The sequence below is a fragment of the Coccinella septempunctata genome, chromosome 5 (genome assembly GCF_907165205.1).
Source record: "Coccinella septempunctata chromosome 5, icCocSept1.1, whole genome shotgun sequence".
In the NCBI taxonomy this organism is placed as follows: Eukaryota; Metazoa; Arthropoda; class Insecta; order Coleoptera; family Coccinellidae; genus Coccinella; species Coccinella septempunctata.
In genome coordinates, this window is record NC_058193.1 from 11698248 (window position 1) to 11720524 (window position 22277).

Sequence of the window (22277 nt, forward strand, 5' to 3'; positions counted from 1 at the left end):
ATTTGATTCTGTAGATCATTGTCGTCACATAGCTAAATTAAAACTTAAATTTGGGTTCTCTGACGAACTGATTAACTTGATGAAGTCCTATTTACTCAATAGGCTTCAGTTTGTTCTAATTGAGGGTGAATGTTCATATAGTTTTGTTTCTTCTTCTGGTATCTCTCAGGGTTCAACTCTGGGCCCTCTCCTGTTCATACTCTTCATCAACGACCTACTTGATGATATTGAGATTTTCGGCTTGATGTTTGCGGACGATCTGAAGTTGTTCCTCAGAGTTATAGGTTATGATGATGGTGTCACTCTGCAGTCTACTGTTGATCGTTTGGTTTCTTGGTGCCGTCGTAATCATTTGAAACTTAATGTAGATAAATGTCATGTTATATCGTATTCCCGGAAGAAAGAGATAATGAAGTATGAGTATGAGATGGAGGGTAAAGTCCTGGAAAGGTTAACGCTGATTAGAGACTTGGGTGTCATATTTGATGAAAAGTGTACTTTTGTTCCACATATAAGACAGTCGCTGTCTTCGGTGTCTGGAACTTATGGTTTTATAATCAGACAGGGTAAAAACTTTCAAAATATCAGCACTTTCCATTCACTGTTCAATGCATTTATCAGTATTCATTCATTCATTATTTAGTATTCAGGCAGGATGCTGAATATCCACCCATCGGCTGTGATAACGGGGCCCTTCTGGCAAGATTTGGATATCAGTGTCTGGAAACTAGGAGGAAATTAATGGCTTTGAGTACGGTTCATAAATTGTTTCATGACCGGATAGACTTTCCCTCATTATTGGAGTAGTTCCCAATTTTCGTACCTAGATTAGGGAGCCGAAATAAATACACATTTTATTCGAGGATGGGTAGAACAAATCTTAGCTTGCAGTCACCGGTTCACTTTATGTGCCAAACTTATAATCTGATATCGAATGGGTGTGATATAAACGTGGATCCACTTCATAGGTTGTTGCGGGTGTTCTTGAGTTTTGAATTTTCATGATTGCTTTAATCGTGGTTTCGATGGGATAACTCTGACGCTGGTTATTTGTAAATATCAATATATGTACAAGTATATATTTGAATATGTAATGTCATCTTTGCCTTTTTGATTCTTCAGTTTTTTGTTTTATGTGCGTGTTCTTCTGATTCAATGACACGCCGATTTTATAGCACATATGGTTTATTTGTTAAATTAATTTTCCTGTAATTGGGTTACAACCTGTTAGAAATGAATGATTATTATGACTTTAGCCTTGCGGCTTTCACACTCCTCTCCAGAGGAAAATTCACTTATCCCAGATATCTCAGATATCAAAAGGATTAAGCTCTGTTGGAGCCCTTTCCAGGTTTTCGGGCTCGTGGTGGTCGGGTCCGGGTCGCTCCTCGGCTCCCTGCTGTAGGTTGGATTCCTGCTCCAACCGCATTTCCTGTCTGGGCAGACGGTGTTGCTCTGCATTCCCATGTACTTGCGTACAGTTCTCGCCGTTCCGAGCAGTACCACCTTCTGCATGACTTTATAAATATTTTCGTCCAACTGAAGTTTTCTCAAGTTCTCTAGTAGTTTCTTTGGTATCAGGCCTGTAGATGAAATGACAATAGGGATGGTCTTTATATCTTTCAGCTTCCACTGTCTTCTGGTTTGTTCCTCGAGATCTCTGTATTTTGAAATTTTTCCCGTGTGTCTATCTAGAAGATTGTTATTATTTGGAATTGCCACGTCGATGAATAGTGCTGTGTCCTCATCTTTATTGAGCAATATGAGGTCTGGTCTATTGTGGGTTATTTTCCGGTCTGTGAGAACAGTGCGATCCCAGTAGAGCTTGTGATGTTCGTTTTCCAGCACAGCATCTGGTTGGTAATTGTAATGAGGAACCTTTTTCGAAGTTAGAAATTGCTATTTTAGTGCCAATGCTTGGTGAAGAATCTTGATAACAGCATCATGTCTATTTTTGTACTCCGTGCCCGCGAACTTCTGACATCCCCTGGTGATGTGCTGGATAGTTTCATGTGTCGCACAGACATAACGACAGCTATCGTCCGCCACTGAGGCATCCTTGGCGATATATTTCCTGTAGTTCCTTGTTGGAATCACCTGATCCTGGATGGCGAGCATGAAGCCCTCTGTCTCAGGAAACAACCTTCCGGAAGTCAACCAGTAGTTCGACGCAGATATGTCGACGTAATCATGGTTGACATCATTCTCGTGCCTCCCATGCAAAGGTTTGCCAATCAGTTTCTGCATTTTACTTTCTGCAGAGTGTTCGACGGTTTCAAAGTGATCCTGGTGTAGCTTTAACGGTGTAGAAGTATCAGCAACAAAAACTACTCGATAGAGTTCTGACGAAGCTGCCTTTCTCAAGAAATATTTTCGAAGTCCTTCAATTTCCTGGGACATACGGTTGGACAAATCAACAATTCCTCTACCCCCAAGATGTCGTGGCAGCTCTGTCCGTTCTATTGAGCCTTTGGGGTGATATTTATTGTGTTTAGTCAGCATCGTCCTTATTTTTCTCTGTAAAGCTGCTAAATCGGTGGTCGTCCAAGAGATAATACCAAATGAATAGCTCAGCGCCGAGCAAGCGTAGGTGTTAATCGCTTTTATCAGATTCTTGCTGTTAAGACCAGTTCTCATTATCCTCCTCAATCTTCGGGTGAACTCCTCCGTTAATTCTTTCTTCATCTGGGTCTGATTGATTTTTCTTGCCTGTTTTATGCCTAGATACTTGTATGTGTCTCCTTCCTTTAATGCTTCAATTTCTGCACCTTCCTTGAGTTTGAACGTACCATCTTCTATTTTCCCTCTCGTTATGTTTAGCAGTCGACATTTTTCTAGTCCAAACTTCATTTTGATGTCTTCCGAGAATCCTTCCACCATTTTCAGCATCAGTTGCATTTGTATTTTGGTGGATGCGAAGAGTTTCAAATCGTCCATGTAAAGGAGATGATTCAGTTTCATCATAGTTCTACTGCCGCTCTTGATGGAAAATCCGTAGTCCGTAGAATTCAATCTATGAGACAAGGGATTCAGGGCCATGCAGAACCACAGAGGGCTCAGCGAGTCTCCTTGGAAAATTCCGCGTCTTATTGGAATAGGTCCTGTTGTAATGGAGCAATCTGCTGCTTTCATTTGATGACTAGTACGCCGGGTTGACATGGCGTTTCAGGAACTTAACAATATTGGGATCCACTTTGTAAATCTTCAAGATCGTCAAGAGCCATTCGTGAGGTATAGAATCGAATGCATTTTTGTAGTCTATGTACGCAGCGTAAAGATTCATTCCTTTGCACCCTCGGCTGTCTTTGGTGCATCCTTTCTGTTGCATGGCAATGATGTTATTCCTTTCGCAATGGTTGTGAATTCGGTTTGAAATGCACGATGTGATTAATTTTTACATCGTTGGAAGACATGTGATTGGTCGGTACTTGGATGGGTCTTCTGTATTCCTTTGGTCTTTAGGTAACAGGTATGTTGTGCCATGTGTAAGGAATACTGGCATTCTTTCGGGATTTTCAATGACATCATTTATTGCGGAGGTCAATTTGTCATGCATGATCCAAAGTTTCTTGATCCAGAAGTTCTGTAATCCATCAGGCCCAGGTGCTTTCCAGTTGTGCAGTCCTCTGATAGCTGATTTTACTTCTTCAATTGTGATCATGTCATGCTGCATCGGCTCATATTTTATAGCTTCAGATTTTTCATCTTCAATCCATCCGGTATCTCCTTTGAATTGAGGTTTGTGACGAACCAGATTTTTCTCCGCCACAAAAATAAATTTTTCAACCGATACTTGCATAATAATGGCTGATAACCGAAATATTTTTGAAGAAAACCGTAATACTGTCATAGGGGGTGTACCGATAACAATAGTTGTGTGTTAGATTGAAAGGAGCCTTATAGTCCGAGAGCTGGCAGCAAAAACAACTACCTCATAAGTTACCAAAGGTTTGGTTTGGCACTTTGGTTCAACTTTATTACCAAAACTTGAAACCGCTCGTCTGCCGGGCGTGAGTGGTCGCCTTATGGGATAAAAAAAATTGAAAAGATGAGAAAAAATCGATTGGAACATTCTAATAGTTACCAAGATGAATGTTGTGTCAAAATGGTCTAGGATCTTAACTGAATTGAAATCGTAAGCGTCTGCCAACAGGGGTGGTCGCTAATTCGAAACAGACGCTGTCAAATACAGGGTGGTCCAGATCATAACCAAGAAATTTTAACCACGTATTCTACATCAAAAATAAGCCCCAGTTTGTCATATAAACATATGTCGAGAAATGTTTCCTCTCCGAGATACGGGGTGTTAAAATTATAGAAAAAAAAATGTTTTTTATTAATAACTTTCACACTGCTTGGAATATTTTTATGAAATTTGAGACGTAGGTTTTGAGCGTCAAGGAGCACTTTTTGCATAATATCATTTCTTTTCTATTCTACCAGTGGCGTCCGTACTGCAGCGAGACTGAATATTTTCAGATAAAAAAATGATACGCCACTGGTTTATCCGACAATAAGAATTACTTTTCAAATCCTTATTCAATTTGGAGCAAATTCGGTCTCCTGACTTGTTGCTGTACGAAGCACCGTTTCCGGTTAAAAAAATAAAACACATTATCATGCATAAAGAAATCGCCAAAATTTGATATGGTAGGTATATTATAATAATAAGACTATTTTTGTGAACGAAACGTGTAACTAAAAAAAAAATTAGCATTAACAACCACAGTCGAAACGAACTTAAAGAAGATGTTCGAAGTATGACCCATTTTGCTGAACACATAATTCACATCGACGTCTAATAGATCCGACAGCAGCAGCTAAATTTCGATTTCTCAATTCGTCGCAAGCATTTTGAATACGGCCAATAAGTTTTTCCCTTGAGTTCACAGGAGTCATATATACGATTTATTTCAAAAACCCCCATACGAAGTAGTCCAAAGGGGTAATATCGGGGCTCCGTGGAGGCCAACTGACTGGCCCATTACGTCCGATCCATCTTTCTAGAAAATTATTATCTAACCAGTTCCTCACATTTCTATGAAAGTGGGCTGGACAACCGTCAAGTTGAAACCAAGCCGCTAATCTTGATTCTACTGGAATATTTTCCCACATATTTGCAAGCTCTGCCATTAGAAATTGTAAACAATTTTCACCACTAACTCGTTCTGGCAAGAAATAGGGTGCAAATAGGTGATTATTATAAACTCCAAGTCAAACATTAACACTAAATTCTTGGTCGAATGGGATGTGGATTTTCGTGGCCCATACATGCTGGTTATGAAAGTTTACCACGCCCAGACGACTAAAACACGATTCATCAGTCCATAATATAGTATTTATTCTGCTCAATTGAACGAAGAATCCATTGGCAAAAAAATAACCTTCGCTGTTCATCACCTTCTCGTAAACCTTGGACGGGTTGCAAGAATTTTTGACTTAGAAAATCGAATTGTGCGAGCTGCTATTCGACTGCTTGTTGTTGGATTCCTATCAAATTCACGAAGTATCCTCCATGGCACACTTTGCTTTCCACAATAAAGAAATTACAGTCTTTTATGGTTATGCTTGTATTGAAACGAGTAATTGGAAACCAAAACTGTCATTCAAGTTTTCTAATCAAATTAATCTACCCTAAAAATAGGAGAAAATTGCTACAAAACCGTAGTAAGCTTTTTATTGCTATATCAAATTTTTGCGATTTCTTCCTGCATGAGAATGTGTTTTATTTTTTTAACCGGAAACGGTGCCTCGTACAGCAAAAAGTCAGGAGACCGAATTTGCTCCAAATTAAATAAGGATTTGAAAAGTAATTTTTATTGTCGGAAAAACCAGTGGCGTATCATTTTTTTATCTGAAAATATTCAGTCTCGCTGCAGTACGGAGGCCACAGGTAGAATAGAAAAGAAATGATATTATGCAAAAAGTGCTCCTTGACGCTCAAAAACTATGTCTCAAATTTCATAAAAATATTCCAAGCAGTGTGAAAGTTATTAATAAAAAACATTTTTTTTTCTATAATTTTAACACCCCGTATCTCGGAGAGGAAACATTTCTCGACATATGTTCATATGACAAACTAGAGCTTATTTTTGATGTAGAATACGTGGTTAAAATTTCTTGGTTATGATATGGACCACCCTGTATTTGACAGCGTCTGTTTTGAAATAGCGACAACCCCTGTTGGCAGACGCTTACGATTTCAATTCAGTTAAGATCCTAGACCATTTTGACACAACATTCATCTTGGTAACTATTAGGATGTTCCAATCGATTTTTTCTCATCTTTTCAATTTTTTTTATCCCATAAGACGACCACTCACGCCCGGCAGACGAGCGGTTTCAAGTTTTGGTAATAAAGTTGAACCAAAGTGCCAAACCAAACCTTTGGTAACTTATGAGGTAGTTGTTTTTGCTGCCAGCTCTCGGACTATTACCGATAATTGTTAGTTCATAGCTTTCCACCGGTCAGTCCATGTTAATAGGAAAGACCGTATCTCTTATGTTTTCAGAAATAATTTATTTTAATAATTCTTTCCGTTCTACCATTTTTTGTTTGATCTGAAAAAGTTCTCATAACTTTTTCTACTTTCCTTCTCATCCGTTGCCTCTATCTTTTTTTGGGCCAATTGAATAACCGTATTATTCTGCTTTATCCAATGGATTGGTGAGTTTCCCATAGGGGAGAGAGTTTTTCCGAGTAGAGAAGGGATATTTCTTCGCGGCCCTGGAAGGTGAAGAGAAAAAAAAAAGAGACAATCGTTGTTGAGAGTTGAACGAGTGAGGTGATTGTCTAGTGAAAACGTACTTACGAGACACAAAGGAATTTCTAAGGCAAGTGAGAGTCTATTTATTAAATCAGTTTCATCTAAGAGTTTAGTTAGAAGAGGTAAGTACTCTTTCTGACGCCTAAAGACCGTTGAAAAGCAGACACTTAGAAGACGCTACCGCCCTAGTCTTCATCGATAACCTTCTCCACTGATACTCAAGTCTACCCGGGCTCTCCAATTCTTTGGGGATTCTGTGAGAGACGTGGGGTTTGACTGATTGCCCCACTGGCGCCCGAGCAACCGTAAGGAGCTGCCAGAGTACAAAAAGTCTATCACATCTGGCGCCCGAGCAGGGACTTCTGCTGTTCTGTGAGTAGTTCATGTTACCGTAACCGTACCATTTTCTTTAAATACTCTTCACTGGCAAATTGGTAACCGTTCTTTGTTTCTGGCATATAGCCGTATAGTACATATTGTAAATCTTTCTTCTGAGTTTCTGGTACCGTGAAAATGGATGTCAACCGACTGAAAAGTGACGAACTTACATGGGAGTTAGAGGCAAGAGGCTGCACCGTGGGACACACCGTTCAGGAGAAAAGAGCTCAACTGAGAAGGGCCATCCATTCCGACATACCGTTCATTCCAAGAGATGAAATTGACCAGGCACAGGAAATTCGTGTATGTGCTGCCAAGTTGGGAGAGATATGTGAGTTCGATTTTAATAATAGAGACAATGAGTTGCAGCGCATTAGGAGCCGGCTACTGCACGTTCAAGGCCGACTGAGAAGTCTATCTCCGGAAGCTGTCAGTCTGCTTCACAAGAAAACCGAGCTGGAGCACTCTCTGAAGATGGCTATGAGATTGCTGGAGAATACTCACTGGTTAGGTGGTATTCCGGAGAACCTGTCAGCCGGCACACCGTCGCTGATTGACCAGGAATTACCGGACTGCGCATCTAGACTTGGTCCAGGTCTGATTCCGTGCTCAACCACCGTTGGAGAAGCAGACTTGTTGAATTTGGGAGAAGATTGTAACATATCCCGACCGACCACTCATGATGACCGGCTGCAGCAAAACCGACAAGAAGTTTGCAGATTAATAACCGAACAAATTGAACGTACTTTTTTGCAGAAACAACCTTCATACCACCGACCGCCCGCCGACATCCTCCCATTTACCGTTGAACAAGCACTGCCAACCGACCGAACCAGTGAGGAAAACAGACCGCTAATAACATCCCCTGAGTCAAGGCGATTAGCGAGGGAGTTTGCCGAATCAACCAGGAGAGTTTCATTTGCCTCATCTCCTACCGATACCGCTGGGATGAGAGAAGTAAGAAGCGAAGTACCGACGACCAAGGAAGCCGAACTGACGACCGAATACCCGCCGATGAAACCGCCGAAAACCACCGACCATTCCATCGTTCCTACCGTTCCTGTGTGGAAATGGAACCTGTCGTTCGATGGGTCAACCAGTGTGACCTCATTCCTGGAGGAGGCTGAGTATCTTGCCGAGGCTAGAAAGGTGAGCCACGAACAATTATTCGAGTCAATATACGAGCTGTTACGTAGGGATGCAAGAGACTGGTACATTCCTCGGAGAGGCACCTTCACCGACTGGACCGATTTCAAAGAACAACTCCGAGAGGCCTTTCTTCCTCCCGACTACGAGGACATCCTTTTGGAGGAAATAAAGAAACGCACTCAAGGAACCGATGAACGACTCTTGTTGTATGTAACTCAAATGCAAAACCTGTTTCAGAAGCTGACCGTAAAGCGACCGACCGAGGAAGAACAGGTGAATATCACGACGTTTACTGCCAGAACTGCAAACCGCCCTGGCCTTCCAACCGACTTCAACCATAGAAGAACTGCTCCGAAAAGGAAAAGTTTTTGAATTGGTCAAATGGCAAACCGCTAACTATGCTTCGCCACCGATCCAAAAGAGTCTCATCAACGAACCGCATCTTACCTTCCGAAATTCCCCACCGAACGTCAAACCGATCGGAATGCACCTGAACACTCCGAACCGCACCGAACCGTCTGAAAAACCGAAGGTAGCTCAGAGCTCTGCAATACCCCAGCGACAGGATGAACCGAAAAAGTCGAACCGACCGTCAACCGAACCCCAGTGCTGGAGATGTGGTGGCAAGGGTCATCTCCGAGCACAATGCACCTCGAAACCGCTGCTGTTCTGCTCTCGATGTGGTGAGAGGGGTGTCATGTCTAGGGATTGTAAGTGTCCGTTAAACTACTAAGGAACTGTCCGAAACCGGGATCCGTCAGTTCCAAGCAACCCCATCCTCGGTCCATGAGAAAGAAAAACCTACCGATTACCGTCCGATAATTAATGTTTTTGTAGGAGACAAGGAGTTCCCAGCACTGTTGGACACCGGAGCCACCAGGTCCTTTATCAGCAGTGAAGTGGCCGCCTACTGCAGGGTAGTGGGTATACAACCGGATTATGTTAGGGACGTTACCACCACCGTCGCTAACGGAAGTTCAATACCGAAAAGAAATATATACCGCACCGGTCCGAATTGGGTCTGAAATTATGGAAGCTAAATTGTTGTTAGTTTCAGATTTACCGATCAATGTAGTACTGGGAATGGATATACTGAGGACACACAACTTTTCAATCAATCTTCAAACCGCCGAATGTTTCCTGAATGGAAGGTCCATCCAAGCCCGGCTCAGCGAGCCAGAGAACCGAGGACAACTACATGCGATAGAACCGCTTTTGTCGAACCTGAGTGGAGAAGAGAAAGTCAGGCTGGAGGAGTTTCTACAGACCGAATTGAAGGCATTCGAAAATCTGCGAGGAACAACTCCACTGATGCAACACCGAATTAAACTCAAACCAGGCACCGAACCGATCAAGCAACGTTACCGTCCCCAAAATCCGAAGATGCAGGAGATAATAAACAATGAGGTCGACCGAATGCTGGCCGAAGGTATTATAGAACTATTGAGACCTTTCGTCACACCGAAATGCAAGAAATACCCGGGCTGCCAGGCGAGGGTATCCACGGCTCACTCAGTGAAGATGGGGTGGGTTCAATGTAAGGAACCGACAAAAGAGAAGTAGGGCGCCAGGTAGATTTATTTCCCCAGTAAATACCCTTAGGAACAGCGATTCCGTCTGTGAAGTTGTGTAGGTTCTATATTTGTTATCGGAATTTTAATTCGTTAAAATTTTCAAAGTTGGTGTTCATCCTAAGTGTCCAGAGAATTTTTTTTATTTTCTCGTTGGTACTGCAGAAAACATCAGGTGAGCTTATTTTTCGTATCTCTTTTCTGATTTTTATCATAGCGTATAAAACATTCGGCTTTATACCATAGTTTTATATTAGACTATTTTAGTGAAGATTTCTGAATATTTTATTATTTTCAAATTATTTGATATTTTGAGATTTTTGATTATAAAACCATGTCGGAAACCTCAGATAATGAGGGCTCCTACATGGAAGCGACCGATGCTGAAGAGTTCAGCGAAGGCGAACACGAGGAGCTTGTAAAGCTCAGAGAAGAAAATGGGCAGTTGAAAGCTCAAATAGTCAAACTGACTGAAACTGTGTCACAGTTGGTCGGTGAGATGCGCCTCTTGAGGGAGAAAATGACCCGCAATAATATGACGAAATCTCCCACTTACGCCGCAATCACAAAGCCGGTAGCGGGTTCCAAAAATAACTCCCTTAATGGAATTGTTTCACAACCCGAAACAAGGAAAAATGATTCAACGCAGGTCGCGAAGGCCCCAAACGCGCCCCCAACTAAACGCGCGCGAAAAGAAAGCTCCTCTTCTGATGAGGAGACTGTCAAGAAGGCAACGGAAGTGCCTAAAAGAGATAAAATTCCACCCATCACGATGATGGGCACCTCAGATTGGGTAGAGATATCTAAAGCTCTCTACACAAAAAGGATAAATTACAACCGTGCAACTACAGTTAAAGACGGTATAAAAATCATCCCGTCAACCGTAGATGATTTTAGAAAAATCACTACATTCTTCGAGCAGCATGGTAAAGAATTTTTTACCTACCAAATGGAGGAGGAGAAGAAGATATATGCCGTTATTAGGCATTTACCAATCGACGCTGATCTTGCGTTGATTAAGGACGACCTGATATTCCAGGGAATAACAGACGCTGAGGTGTCCAGAATGACATCGAACAAGACAAAGAAACAAATACCTCTCTACCTGGTTAAAACCCAGAAAAAGGAAATATTCGAAGTGAAGCGACTCTACAACCTCTGTATTGTGGTTGAGCATAAAAAGAGGCCTGAAAGTCCAAGCCAGTGCTTTAGGTGCCAAAGGTACGGGCATGCACAAAACAAATGCTCCTTCCCGTGGAGATGCGTGAAGTGCTCAGGAAGCCACAGCAGCAATGACTGCACACTCACCAGAAAAGGTGAAGAGAGAAATGCCACATGCGTCTTATGCGGAGAAGAGGGCCATCCAGCTAGCTACAAAGGATGTAGCGAGTTCAAGTTGGTGACCAGAAAGAAAAATTCCCGAAAATCAGTTGAACAGAAAAAGAAGGTAACAAAAACAACAACTTCTGAACAAAAAATTCAGAAAGTAGCGAAGATCCAACCTACAGAGCAGGAAAAGAAGAGGGAGACTCCAAAATCCGTCCAGAAAAAAGAAGGACAGAAAAAGCTTACAATGAAACAAGCTGTGAACAGTCAACAGGAGAAGAAAAAGATATCTGAATCAGCCGATGATTTAGATATCTTCACGGAAAAAATTTTCAACAAGATAATGTTGAAAATTGAGAGGGAAATGGAGAAAAAACTCCAAGCATTATTCAGTAAACTGAATTAATGGACCTTACGGATATTAGGAAGAAATCCCTCAAGATAATCTCGTGGAACATAAACGGGATCAACACTCGGAAAGCCGAGATAGAACAAATAATATCAGAAAGACAACCTGATATTATAGCCCTACAGGAAACAAGAATAAACCGGAACAGAAGACTGAATTTCATGAATTATGAAACATATAGATGTGACAGAATTACAAACACCGGAGGAGGAGTAGCAATATTGGTGAGAACAGATCTGAAACACTACTTTAAAAGTAGATCCGACGAAACACAAGGAAAAACAGAAAAAGTGACGATTGTTGCCGAATTAAATCGGCAAAGAGTCGAAATAACCTCGGCGTATAAGCCACCACAAAACAATCTATTGGAAGAAGAGATAAACAACATGTTGGAAGGATCAAACCCGAAAATCTCCATCGGAGATTTCAACTGTAAATCCCCATTATGGAATAGCATAACAGAGAATAGAAATGGCAAAAAACTCAAGGAATTTCGCCGAAAAACAAAATGCCATAGTTATTGGACCAGAGCTACCGACATATCTTGCTTTTGGAGGAGGAATACCAGATGTAATAGATATCGCGATATTGAAAAATATAACTCAAGAATTCTCGATTGAAACTTTGGAAGATGGAACCTCAAACCACAATCCCGTGGAATTGACAATTGGAGAAGAACCAAGAGAAGAACTGCTGGAAATGAGAGAATATACCAATTGGACTAAATACAGCCATTTAATACAATCGGAAATAACAGAAATTCCAACAATAAACACTCCAGACGATCTGGAATGTGCGGTTGATAAACTGGAAGAGATTATATTGAAAGCTTACGAAAAAAGCACGAGAAGAGTGAAGAGACCAGCTCCAAGTCATCCGCATGGCGATACGCCTAAAGAAGTAAAAGATCTTATACAAGAAAATCGAAGACTCAGAAGAATATATAGGATGAACAAAAATGATCTAAATAGAAGGAACCTCAACCGACATAGCCAAGTTCTGAAAAATGCCCTGAAAGATCTAAGAACAAGCAGATGGAACAAAAGGGTTCAAGAACTGAATACAATCGATCATTCTGCATGGAGAATGCAAAAAAGCCTACGAGGAGAAAAGACTAAAATTCCACCCCTACACGGAGAAAGGGGAATGGCTTATACCAATACTGATAAGGCAGATGCATTGGCGGACTCGATCGAACGAGAATCGAGAATAAATTACAGGATAGACGACGATAATGAAGATTTGGGAGAACTGGTTGAAGAAAATGATGAAGAAATGGATGAATTACCAGCGACTGCTGAAATAGACAAGCCAACATCGCCAAATGAAATCAGGGAAATAATTAGAAGTTTGAAGAAGAGGAAAGCTCCCGGAAGCGATAAAATAACGAATGTTATGTTAAAGAAATTACCTAGAAAAGGTATAGCCGCTCTAACTAATATCGCGAATGGAATTATGAGGACAGAACACTACCCAGAAAAATGGAAAACAGCAGAAGTCATAGTATTCGATAAACCATTCAAAGAGAAGAAGTTTCCACAAAACTATAGACCGATAAGTCTACTGTCGGCTTTAGGAAAAGTAGTAGAAAGAATTATCGCCACGAGGCTAAATGAGGAAACCGAAAATCTGAAACTAATTCCACCAGAACAGTTCGGATTCAGAAGAGAGCATTCAACAGAACAACAATTATTAAGGCTCACAGAGTACATAACAGAGGGATTCCAAAATAAACAAGCTACAGGTCTTGTTTTACTAGACGTCGCCAGAGCTTTCGACAGAGTATGGCATGAAGGATTAATATATAAGATGAGATGTGCTGGATATTCGATCAAAATATGCAAGTTGATACGGAATTATCTCAAAAATAGAAGATTTTACGTGAAAGTGGGAGGAGAATGCTCCTCAACAAGAGATATAGAGGCTGGAGTACCCCAAGGATCAGTACTTGGGCCACTTCTGTACAACATATACATCCACGATATTCCGAAAAATCCAAGAACCATGCTAACGTTATATGCTGACGACACAGGCATAGCAACTCGACACCGAAATCCTGAAATAATAGAACGAGTTCTACAAGAGTCGATTGACGAAACAAATGACTGGTGCATAGTGTGGAAAATCAAGCTCAATGGACAAAAGAGCCAAGCAATATTACTACAGAAGAGAAGACTGCGACCCACAACGAAACTGGATGTTGACGGCGAAGAAATCGACTGGAAAAATGAAGCCAAATATTTAGGAATAACACTTGACAAAGGACTTACTTGGAAAAGTCATATCAAACAAGCAATCGACAAAACAAAATTAGGATTAAAAGAATTAATACCTTTAGGTGGTCAGTTTATTCCAATTTCAATTGAAGGAGATAATCTTCTGTGATAGAATCTTCAAAAAAATCTAATAAAAAAGAATACTTCAGAAGTAATAAATAAAATTATTCCTCATCGTAATCCTATAGAAACTATAAAGGTGTGATTACCTTGGAATGTTCTTTCACGAATAACATCTCGTCATCATTGTACTATAATTATCAAAAGAATGATATTTCTAATTAAAAATAAGTTTGTATTAAAAAAATTAAATCATTTAATAATTCCAATTATAGTTGTTATAGCACTAAAAGCTCCTAAGATAGGTCAAGGGCTATAATCTACTAAATGAAAGGGATGATTTTTTATCATTTTAAACTTCTCTAGAATAAAGAGTTCTTAGGATAGCAAATACATATGATTGAATTATTGCTACTGCTGATTCTAAAATAATTAATAAACATTGAATTATAATTACAATAAAAATTAAAAAATTTACTAAAGATCCTGTGTTTCCTAGTAAAGTTATTAATAGATGCCCAGCAATTATATTTGCTGATAATCGAATAGCTAATGTTCCAGGACGAATGATATTTCTAATAGTTTCAATACACACTATAAATGGTATTAGAATTGGAGGGGTACCTTGGGGTATTAAGTGAGCAAATATATGATATGTATTATTTAGCCAACCAAAAATTATAAATGTTAATCATAAAGGTAAAGCGAAGGTTAAGGTAAAAATTAAATGACTAGAACTTGTAAAAATATAAGGAAATAGACCTATAAAATTATTAATTAAAATAAAAAAAAATAAAGAGATAAATATTAAAGTATTATTTTTTTTTGTTAAAATTTTAAATTCTATATGTAATAAGATTAATGATTTTTGAATAATAAAATTTATTCGGTTAGGTATTATTCAGAATAATGAGGGGATAAAGAAAAATCTAATTATTGATCTTATTCAATTTAAAGGAATATTAAAATTTGCGCAAGGGTCAAAAGAAGAAAATAGGTTAGCTATCATTTTCAATTGTTTAATTTTTTAAAACTAATTATTTTTATTTGTGGGGTTATTTTATTATTAAAATATAATTTTATATTAATTAGTATAAAAATAAAAGTAAATAATAAAAATAAAATGATTCAATTTATTGGTATAGCTTGAGGGATTAAAAATTATTTTTTTAAATAATTTTAGTTTGACAAACTAATGTTATAATTTTAACTAAATTTTTCATTAGAAGTAGGCGTTAATTACTATAAATTGGTTTAAGAGACCATTACTTTCTTTCAGTCATCTAATGAAAAGTTTTCAATTCATTTGATAAAATTTTTAGGGGAAATTCTTTCAATAGAAATAGGCATGAATCTGTGATTTGCCCCACAAATTTCAGAACATTGCCCATAAAAAATCCCTGTACGGTTTAGTGTAAATCTAATTTGATTTAGTCGTCCGGGAGAAGCATCAATTTTTACCCCTGAAGAAGGGATAGTTCATGAATGAATTACATCAGCAGAAGAGGTAATTAATCGAACATGAGAAAGATATGGCAAAACAGTTCGATTATCAACTTCTAATAATCGAAAATTAAAATTATTAATATCTCTGGAAGGAATTATATAGGAGTCAAATTCTAAATTTTTAAAATCTGAATATTCATAGGTTCAATATCATTGATGCCCAATAGTTTTTAAGGTAATCAATGGATTACGAATTTCATCAATAAGGTAAATTAATTTAAGAGAAGGTAAAGCAATAAAAATTAAAGTAAAAGCTGGAAGAATTGTTCAAATAGTTTCAATAGTATGTCCTTCTAATAAAAATCGATGATTGAATTTATTAAATAGTAATCTTAATATGATATAAGCTACAGTACAGGTAATTATTGTTAAAATTAATAATGCGTGATCGTGGAAAAATCTTAATTGTTCTAGAAGAAATGAAGATCTATCTAAAAATAAACTAGATTTTCAGGTAGCTATTTCTAAAAAAAGGTAACTTTATAATTGGGGTTTAAATCCAATGCACTATTCTGCCATATTAGAATTTTATAGCTAATATAGGGATCTCTGAATATCTATGTTCATTTGGAGGACTGAGTTGGAATCATTCAATTAAAGTAGGAATGTTAAAATTAAATTTTCTTATTCGTATAGAGTAAAATCTTTCTCATATAATAATTAGTATAAAAATTACTCTAATTGAAGAGAATACAGAACCAATAGAGGAAATTTTATTTCATATGCAGTAAGCATCAGGATAATCTGAGTAACGACGAGGTATACCATTTAATCCTAAAAAATGTTGAGGGAAAAAGGTTATATTTACCCCTAAAAATATTAAATAAAACTGAATTTTTAGTAGTTTATTATTTATATTAAATCCTGTTATTAAAGGAAATCAATGTACAAATCCTGCTATAATAGCAAATACAGCTCCTATGGAAAGTACGTAATGGAAATGGGCTACTACATAATAAGTATCGTGAAGGATAATATCTATAGATGAATTAGCTAAAATTACACCTGTTAATCCTCCAATAGTAAATAGAAATAGGAATCCTAAAGTTCATAGTAATGAGGGAGTTAAATTAAATTGAATCCCATGCAAGGTTGCTAATCAAGAAAAAATCTTAATTCCTGTAGGTACAGCAATAATTATAGTAGCTGAAGTAAAGTATGCTCGTGTATCTACATCTATTCCTACCGTAAATATATGGTGAGCTCATACTACAAATCCTAGAAGTCCAATGGCTAATATAGCATAAATTATTCCTAATGCCCCAAATGCAATTTTTTTACCTCTTTCTTGGGTAATAATATGAGAAATTATCCCAAATCCTGGAAGAATTAAAATATAAACTTCAGGATGTCCAAAAAATCAAAATAAATGTTGATAAAGGATGGGATCTCCCCCTCCTATTGGATCAAAAAAAGAAGTATTAATATTACGATCTGTTAATAATATTGTAATTGCCCCGGCTAATACAGGTAATGATAATAAAAGTAAAATAGCAGTAATTAGTACTGATCATACAAAAAGAGGTGTCTTATCAAGGTTTATGCCAAATGGTCGTATATTTATAATAGTTGAAATAAAATTTACGGCTCCTAAAATAGATGAGATACCTGCTAAGTGCAAACTAAAAATTACTAAATCTACTGAAGGCCCATTATGAGCTAAGTTAGAGGATAAAGGAGGGTAGACAGTTCATCCAGTTCCTGCACCTATTTCCACTAATCTTCTAATAATAAGTAAGGTTAAGGCAGGTGGGAGTAGTCAAAATCTTATATTATTTAATCGAGGGAAAGCTATGTCAGGTGCTCCAATTATTAAAGGAACAAGTCAATTTCCAAATCCTCCAATTATAATTGGTATAACTATAAAAAAAATTATAATGAAGGCATGAGCTGTTACAATTACATTATAAATTTGGTCATTTCCAATTAATCTATTAGTAGTTCCTAATTCAAGACGAATTAAAATTCTTAAAGAGGTCCCAATTATTCCGGCTCATATTCCGAATAAGAAATATAATGTTCCAATATCTTTATGATTAGAAGAAAATAATCATTTATTCGATAAAGTGGCCGATAATAAGCGATAAATTGTAAATTTATTCATGAGAATTCTCCTTTATCAAAGCCTTATATTCAAATATGATTATAAATTGCAAATTTATAGGTGGATACATCCTAAGGCTTAGAATATTTCTATTTTTAACTTTGAAGGTTAATAGTTTTTTTAACTTAAATCCTTAATACAAATTGAAGATTAGCGTAAAAATAATTAATCCAGCTAAGTTAATGAAGTTTATTACGAAAATAAAAAAAGAGTCGTAATTTTTGAAAGTATTTTTTTTTTCGGGTGCCTTAAAGGTTATAGGTTGGAAAATTATTCGAATATAAACATATAATCTAATTAAAGTAAGGAAAATTATTAGAAATGCTAAAAAATATATTTCATTTTCTATTAAAATTTTTAAAACTATTCATTTAGGGAAAAATCCTAAAAAAGGAGGAATCCCTCCTAATGAGATTAAATTTATGAAGAAAAAAAATTTTGTTGTTTTATTTAAGTTTATTAAACTAAATAATTCATAAGTTGAATTAATATTATATTTATTTAAAACTAAAATTAAATTAGTAGTAATAAATAGGTATACAATAAAGTATAAGATTCATAAAGATTGGTTTAAAAATATTATTCCTATTATTCATCCTATATGGTTGATTGATGATAAGGCTAAAATTTTTTTTATCCTAGTTTGATTTCATGCCTTTACTCCTCTTACTGTTATAGAAATTAGAATAATTAGATAGAAAAGTGTATTTATTTTAAAGTTATATATAATTAAAATTATAGGGGCAATTTTTTGTCAAGTTAATATTAATAAAGCATTAGCTCAACTTATTCCTCAAACAACTTCTGGGTATCATATATGAAACGGGGCAGCTCCTATTTTTATTAATACTGCACAATTAAACACAAAATTTGATATTTCATTTAGTTTATCAAATGAGTTTAAATCAAAGAAAGAGTAAAGAATTGCAAATATGATAAATATTGAGGCTGAAACTTGAACTAAAAAGTATTTTATTGAAGTTTCAGAAGAGTATTTATAATTATCAGAATTAATAAGGGGGATAAAAGCAAGAAGATTTATTTCTAAACCAATTCAAACATTAATTCAGGAATAAGCAGAAACGGAAATTAAAGTTCCAAGTATTATAATAATTAAAAATAGGGATTTCATCAATTTAATTATAAAGAAAAGGGGTACACCTTTATAAATGGGGTATGAACCCAACAGCTTCTTTAGCTTATCTTTATATTCTAGTATATGATGTACGTAGGTTTTTGAAACTTAAAGAAATAATTAAATTTTATTGAATATAATACTATTTTTAATTAACTACGAGTAAAACCTAAATAATAAATTAGGGATTTACTAACACAAACTCAACTTTACTTTATTAACATAGTATAAATTTCTTATAGATTGAAAATTATATATTTTTTAAATTTTCAAAATTTTGGTTAAAATTATAGTATTATTTCAAATGTAAATATTTTAGTTATTTCATAAAATTTAAAAATTTAGATTGATGGGTAATCTTATTTTACAAAAAATGTATTGTCTGTGCAAATTTTTGGAACATTAAATATTTGAGGTTCCAGAAAAAAAAATCGTAAATTTATCAAAAAAAAATGTTAGGGTTTTTCATTTGACGGTAAATTTATTTTAAATTTTCATTTAAATTGAAAAATTGAAAAATTTTGTTAGATTTTTTCACTTGCAAAATTTGGAAATTTTTGAAATTTCAAAATTTTCGAAATTTTTGCAATTTTCGCGATTTTAGATGCAAAATTTTCAAAATTTTGCGATTTTTTTGAAATTTTTGAAATTTTGAAATTTTTGTTCTTTCTTTTTGTTGTTTTGTTTATCATTTCAATTCCTAAGGAACTATTGGATCGATTCGAACCAAATCTTGAAACTGCACATAGTTTTCGAATTGAGATGAATTTCAGTTCGATAGTTCAGATAGGAATTGAGATTTCAGTGGTCAATTCGGCAAAATATCATTTCAATTCCTAAGGAACTTTCGGATCGATTCGAACCAAATCTTGAAACTGCACATAGTTTTCTAATTGAGATGCACATGTTGAATTTCAGTTCGATAGTGCAGATAGGAATTGAGATTTCAGTGGTCTATTCGGCAAAGTGTGATATCAATTCCTCGAAAACTGTTGGATCAACTCGAACCAAATCTTGAAACTGCACATAGTTTTCGAAATGAGATGCACATGTTGAATTTCAGATCGATAGTTCTAATAGGAATGGAGATTTCAGAAGTCGATTCGGCAAAATATCATTTCAATTCCTAAGGAACTTTCGGATCGATTCGAACCAAATCTTGAAACTGCACATAGTTTTCGAATTGAGATGCACATGTTGAATTTCAGTTCGATAGTTCAGATAGGAATTGAGATTTCAGTGGTCAATTCGGCAAAGTGTGATATCAATTCCTCGAAAACAGTTGGATCAATTCGAACCAAATCTTGAAACTGCACATAGTTTTCGAAATGAGATGCACATGTTGAATTTCAGATCGATAGTTCTAATAGGAATGGAGATTTCATAAGTCGATTCGGCAAAATATCATTTCAATTCCTAAGGAACTATTGGATCGATTCGAACCAAATCTTGAAACTGCACATAGTTTTCGAATTGAGATGCACATGTTGAATTTCAGATCGATAGTTCTGATAGGAATGAAGATTTCAGTAGTCGATTCGACTATATATCATTTCAATTCCTAAGGAACTATTAGATCAATTCGAACCAAATCTTGAAACTGCACATAGTTTTCGAATTGATATGCACATGTTGAATTTCAGTTCGATAGTTCAGATAGGAATTGAGTTTTCAGTGGTCACTTCGGCAAAATGTGATATCAATTCCTTGAAAACTGTTGGATCAATTCGAACCAAATCTTGAAACTGCACATAGTTTTCGAAATGAGATGCACATGTTGAATTTCAGTTCGATAGTTCAGATAGGAATTGAGATTTCAGTGGTCAATTCGGCAAAGTGTAATATCAATTCCTCGAAAACTGTTGGATCAATTCGAACCAAATCTTGAAACTGCACATAGTTTTCGAAATGAGATGCACATATTGAATTTCAGATCGATAGTTCTGATAGGAATGGAGATTTCAGTAGTCGATTCGACAAAATATCATTTCAATTCCTTTGGAACTATTGGATCAATTCGACCAAAATCCCGAAACTGTACACAGTTTTCGAATTGAGATGCACATGTTGAATTTCAGTTCGATAGTTCAGATGGGAATTAAGATTTCAGTGGTCAATTCGGCAAAGTGTGATATCAATTCCTCGAAAACTGTTGGATCAATTCGAACCAAATCTTGAAACTGCACATAGTTTTTGGATTGAGATGCACATGTTGAATTTCAGTTCGATAGTTCAGATAGGAATTGAGATTTCAGTGGTCAATTCGGCAAAGTGTGATATCAATTCCTCGAAAACTGTTGGATCAATTCGAACCAAATCTTGAAACTGCACATAGTTTTCGAATTGAGATGCACATGTTGAATTTCAGTTCGATATTTCAGATAGGAATTGAGTTTTCAGTGGACAATTCGGCAAAGTGTGATATCAATTCCTTGAAAACTGTTGGATCAATTCGAACCAAATCTTGAAACTGCACATAGTTTTCGAAATGAGATGCACATATTGAATTTCAGTTCGATAGTTCAGATAGTAATTGAGATTTCAGTGGTCAGTTCGGCAAAGTGTAATATCAATTCCCCGAAAACTGTTGGATCAATTCGGACCAAATCTTGAAACTGCACATAGTTTTCGAATTGAGATGTACATGTTGAATTTCAGTTCGATAGTTCAGATAGGAATTGAGATTTCAGATGTCAATTCGGCAAAGTGTGATATCAATTCCTCGAAAACTGTTAGATCAATTCGAAACAAATCTTGAAATTTTACACAGTTTTCGAATCGAGATGCACATGTTGAATTTCAGTTCGATAGTTCAGATAGGAATTGATATTTCAGTGGTCAATTCGGCGAAGTGTGATTTCAATTCCTCGAAAACTGTTGGATAAATTCGAACCAAATCTTGAAACTGCACATAGTTTTCGAAATGAGATGCACATATTGAATTTCAGATCGATAGTTCTGATAGGAATGGAGATTTCAGTAGTCGATTCGACAAAATATCATTTCAATTCCTTTGGAACTATTGGATCAATTCGACCAAAATCCCGAAACTGTACACAGTTTTCGAATTGAGATGCACATGTTGAATTTCAGTTCGATAGTTCAGATGGGAATTGAGATTTCAGTGGTCAATTCGGCAAAGTGTGATATCAATTCCTCGAAAACTGTTGGATCAATTCGAACCAAATCTTGAAACTGCACATAGTTTTCGAATTGAGATGTACATGTTGAATTTCAGTTCGATAGTTCAGATAGGAATTGAGATTTCAGTGGTCAATTCGGCAAAGTGTGATATCAATTCCTCGAAAACTGTTAGATCAATTCGAACCAGATCTTGAAATTTTACACAGTTTTCGAATTGAGATGCACATGTTGAATTTCAGTTCGATAGTTCAGATAGGAATTGATATTTCAGTGGTCAATTCGGCGAAGTGTGATATCAATTCCTCGAAAACTGTTGGATAAATTCGAACCAAATCTTGAAACTGCACATAGTTTTCGGATGGAGATGCACTTGTTGTATTTCAGTTCGATAGTTCAGATAGGAATTGAGATTTCAGTGGTCCATTCGGCAAAGTGTGATATCAATTCCTCAA

The 22277-nt window shown here is 36.5% G+C and overlaps 5 protein-coding genes across 5 annotated transcripts; 1 reads left to right on the plus strand and 4 right to left on the minus strand.

Annotated features, from left to right (window-relative positions):
• The first annotated feature begins 8659 nt into the window (after nt 1-8659).
• On the plus strand, nt 8660-9729 carry LOC123313895. The gene is made up of 2 exons (XM_044898997.1): nt 8660-8977; nt 9132-9729. The coding sequence occupies exons 1-2, from the start codon at nt 8779-8781 to the stop codon at nt 9317-9319; spliced, it is 387 nt and encodes a 128-aa protein (XP_044754932.1). The 5' UTR covers nt 8660-8778; the 3' UTR covers nt 9320-9729.
• Nucleotides 9730-14286: 4557 nt separating this feature from the next.
• LOC123313379 (ATP synthase subunit a-like) lies at nt 14287-15077 on the minus strand. Its single transcript, XM_044898240.1, is given in 1 exon segment — nt 14287-15077. A coding segment is annotated over 1 exon segment (657 nt). The 5' UTR covers nt 14946-15077; the 3' UTR covers nt 14287-14288.
• A 148-nt stretch (nt 15078-15225) lies between these two features.
• On the minus strand, nt 15226-15961 carry LOC123314001 (cytochrome c oxidase subunit 2-like). Its single transcript, XM_044899113.1, is given in 2 exon segments — nt 15226-15920; nt 15951-15961. Coding segments are annotated over 2 exon segments (693 nt in total). The 3' UTR covers nt 15226-15238.
• On the minus strand, nt 15226-16799 carry LOC123314002 (cytochrome c oxidase subunit 1-like; the record flags this gene model as incomplete). The annotated part of the gene is given in 1 exon segment (XM_044899114.1): nt 15226-16799. A coding segment is annotated over 1 exon segment (708 nt), but the record flags the coding sequence as incomplete, so codon positions are not given.
• Nucleotides 15226-18789, minus strand: LOC123313380 (NADH-ubiquinone oxidoreductase chain 2-like; the record flags this gene model as incomplete). Its single annotated transcript, XM_044898241.1, is given in 1 exon segment — nt 15226-18789. A coding segment is annotated over 1 exon segment (1110 nt), but the record flags the coding sequence as incomplete, so codon positions are not given.
• Nucleotides 18790-22277: the final 3488 nt, after the last annotated feature.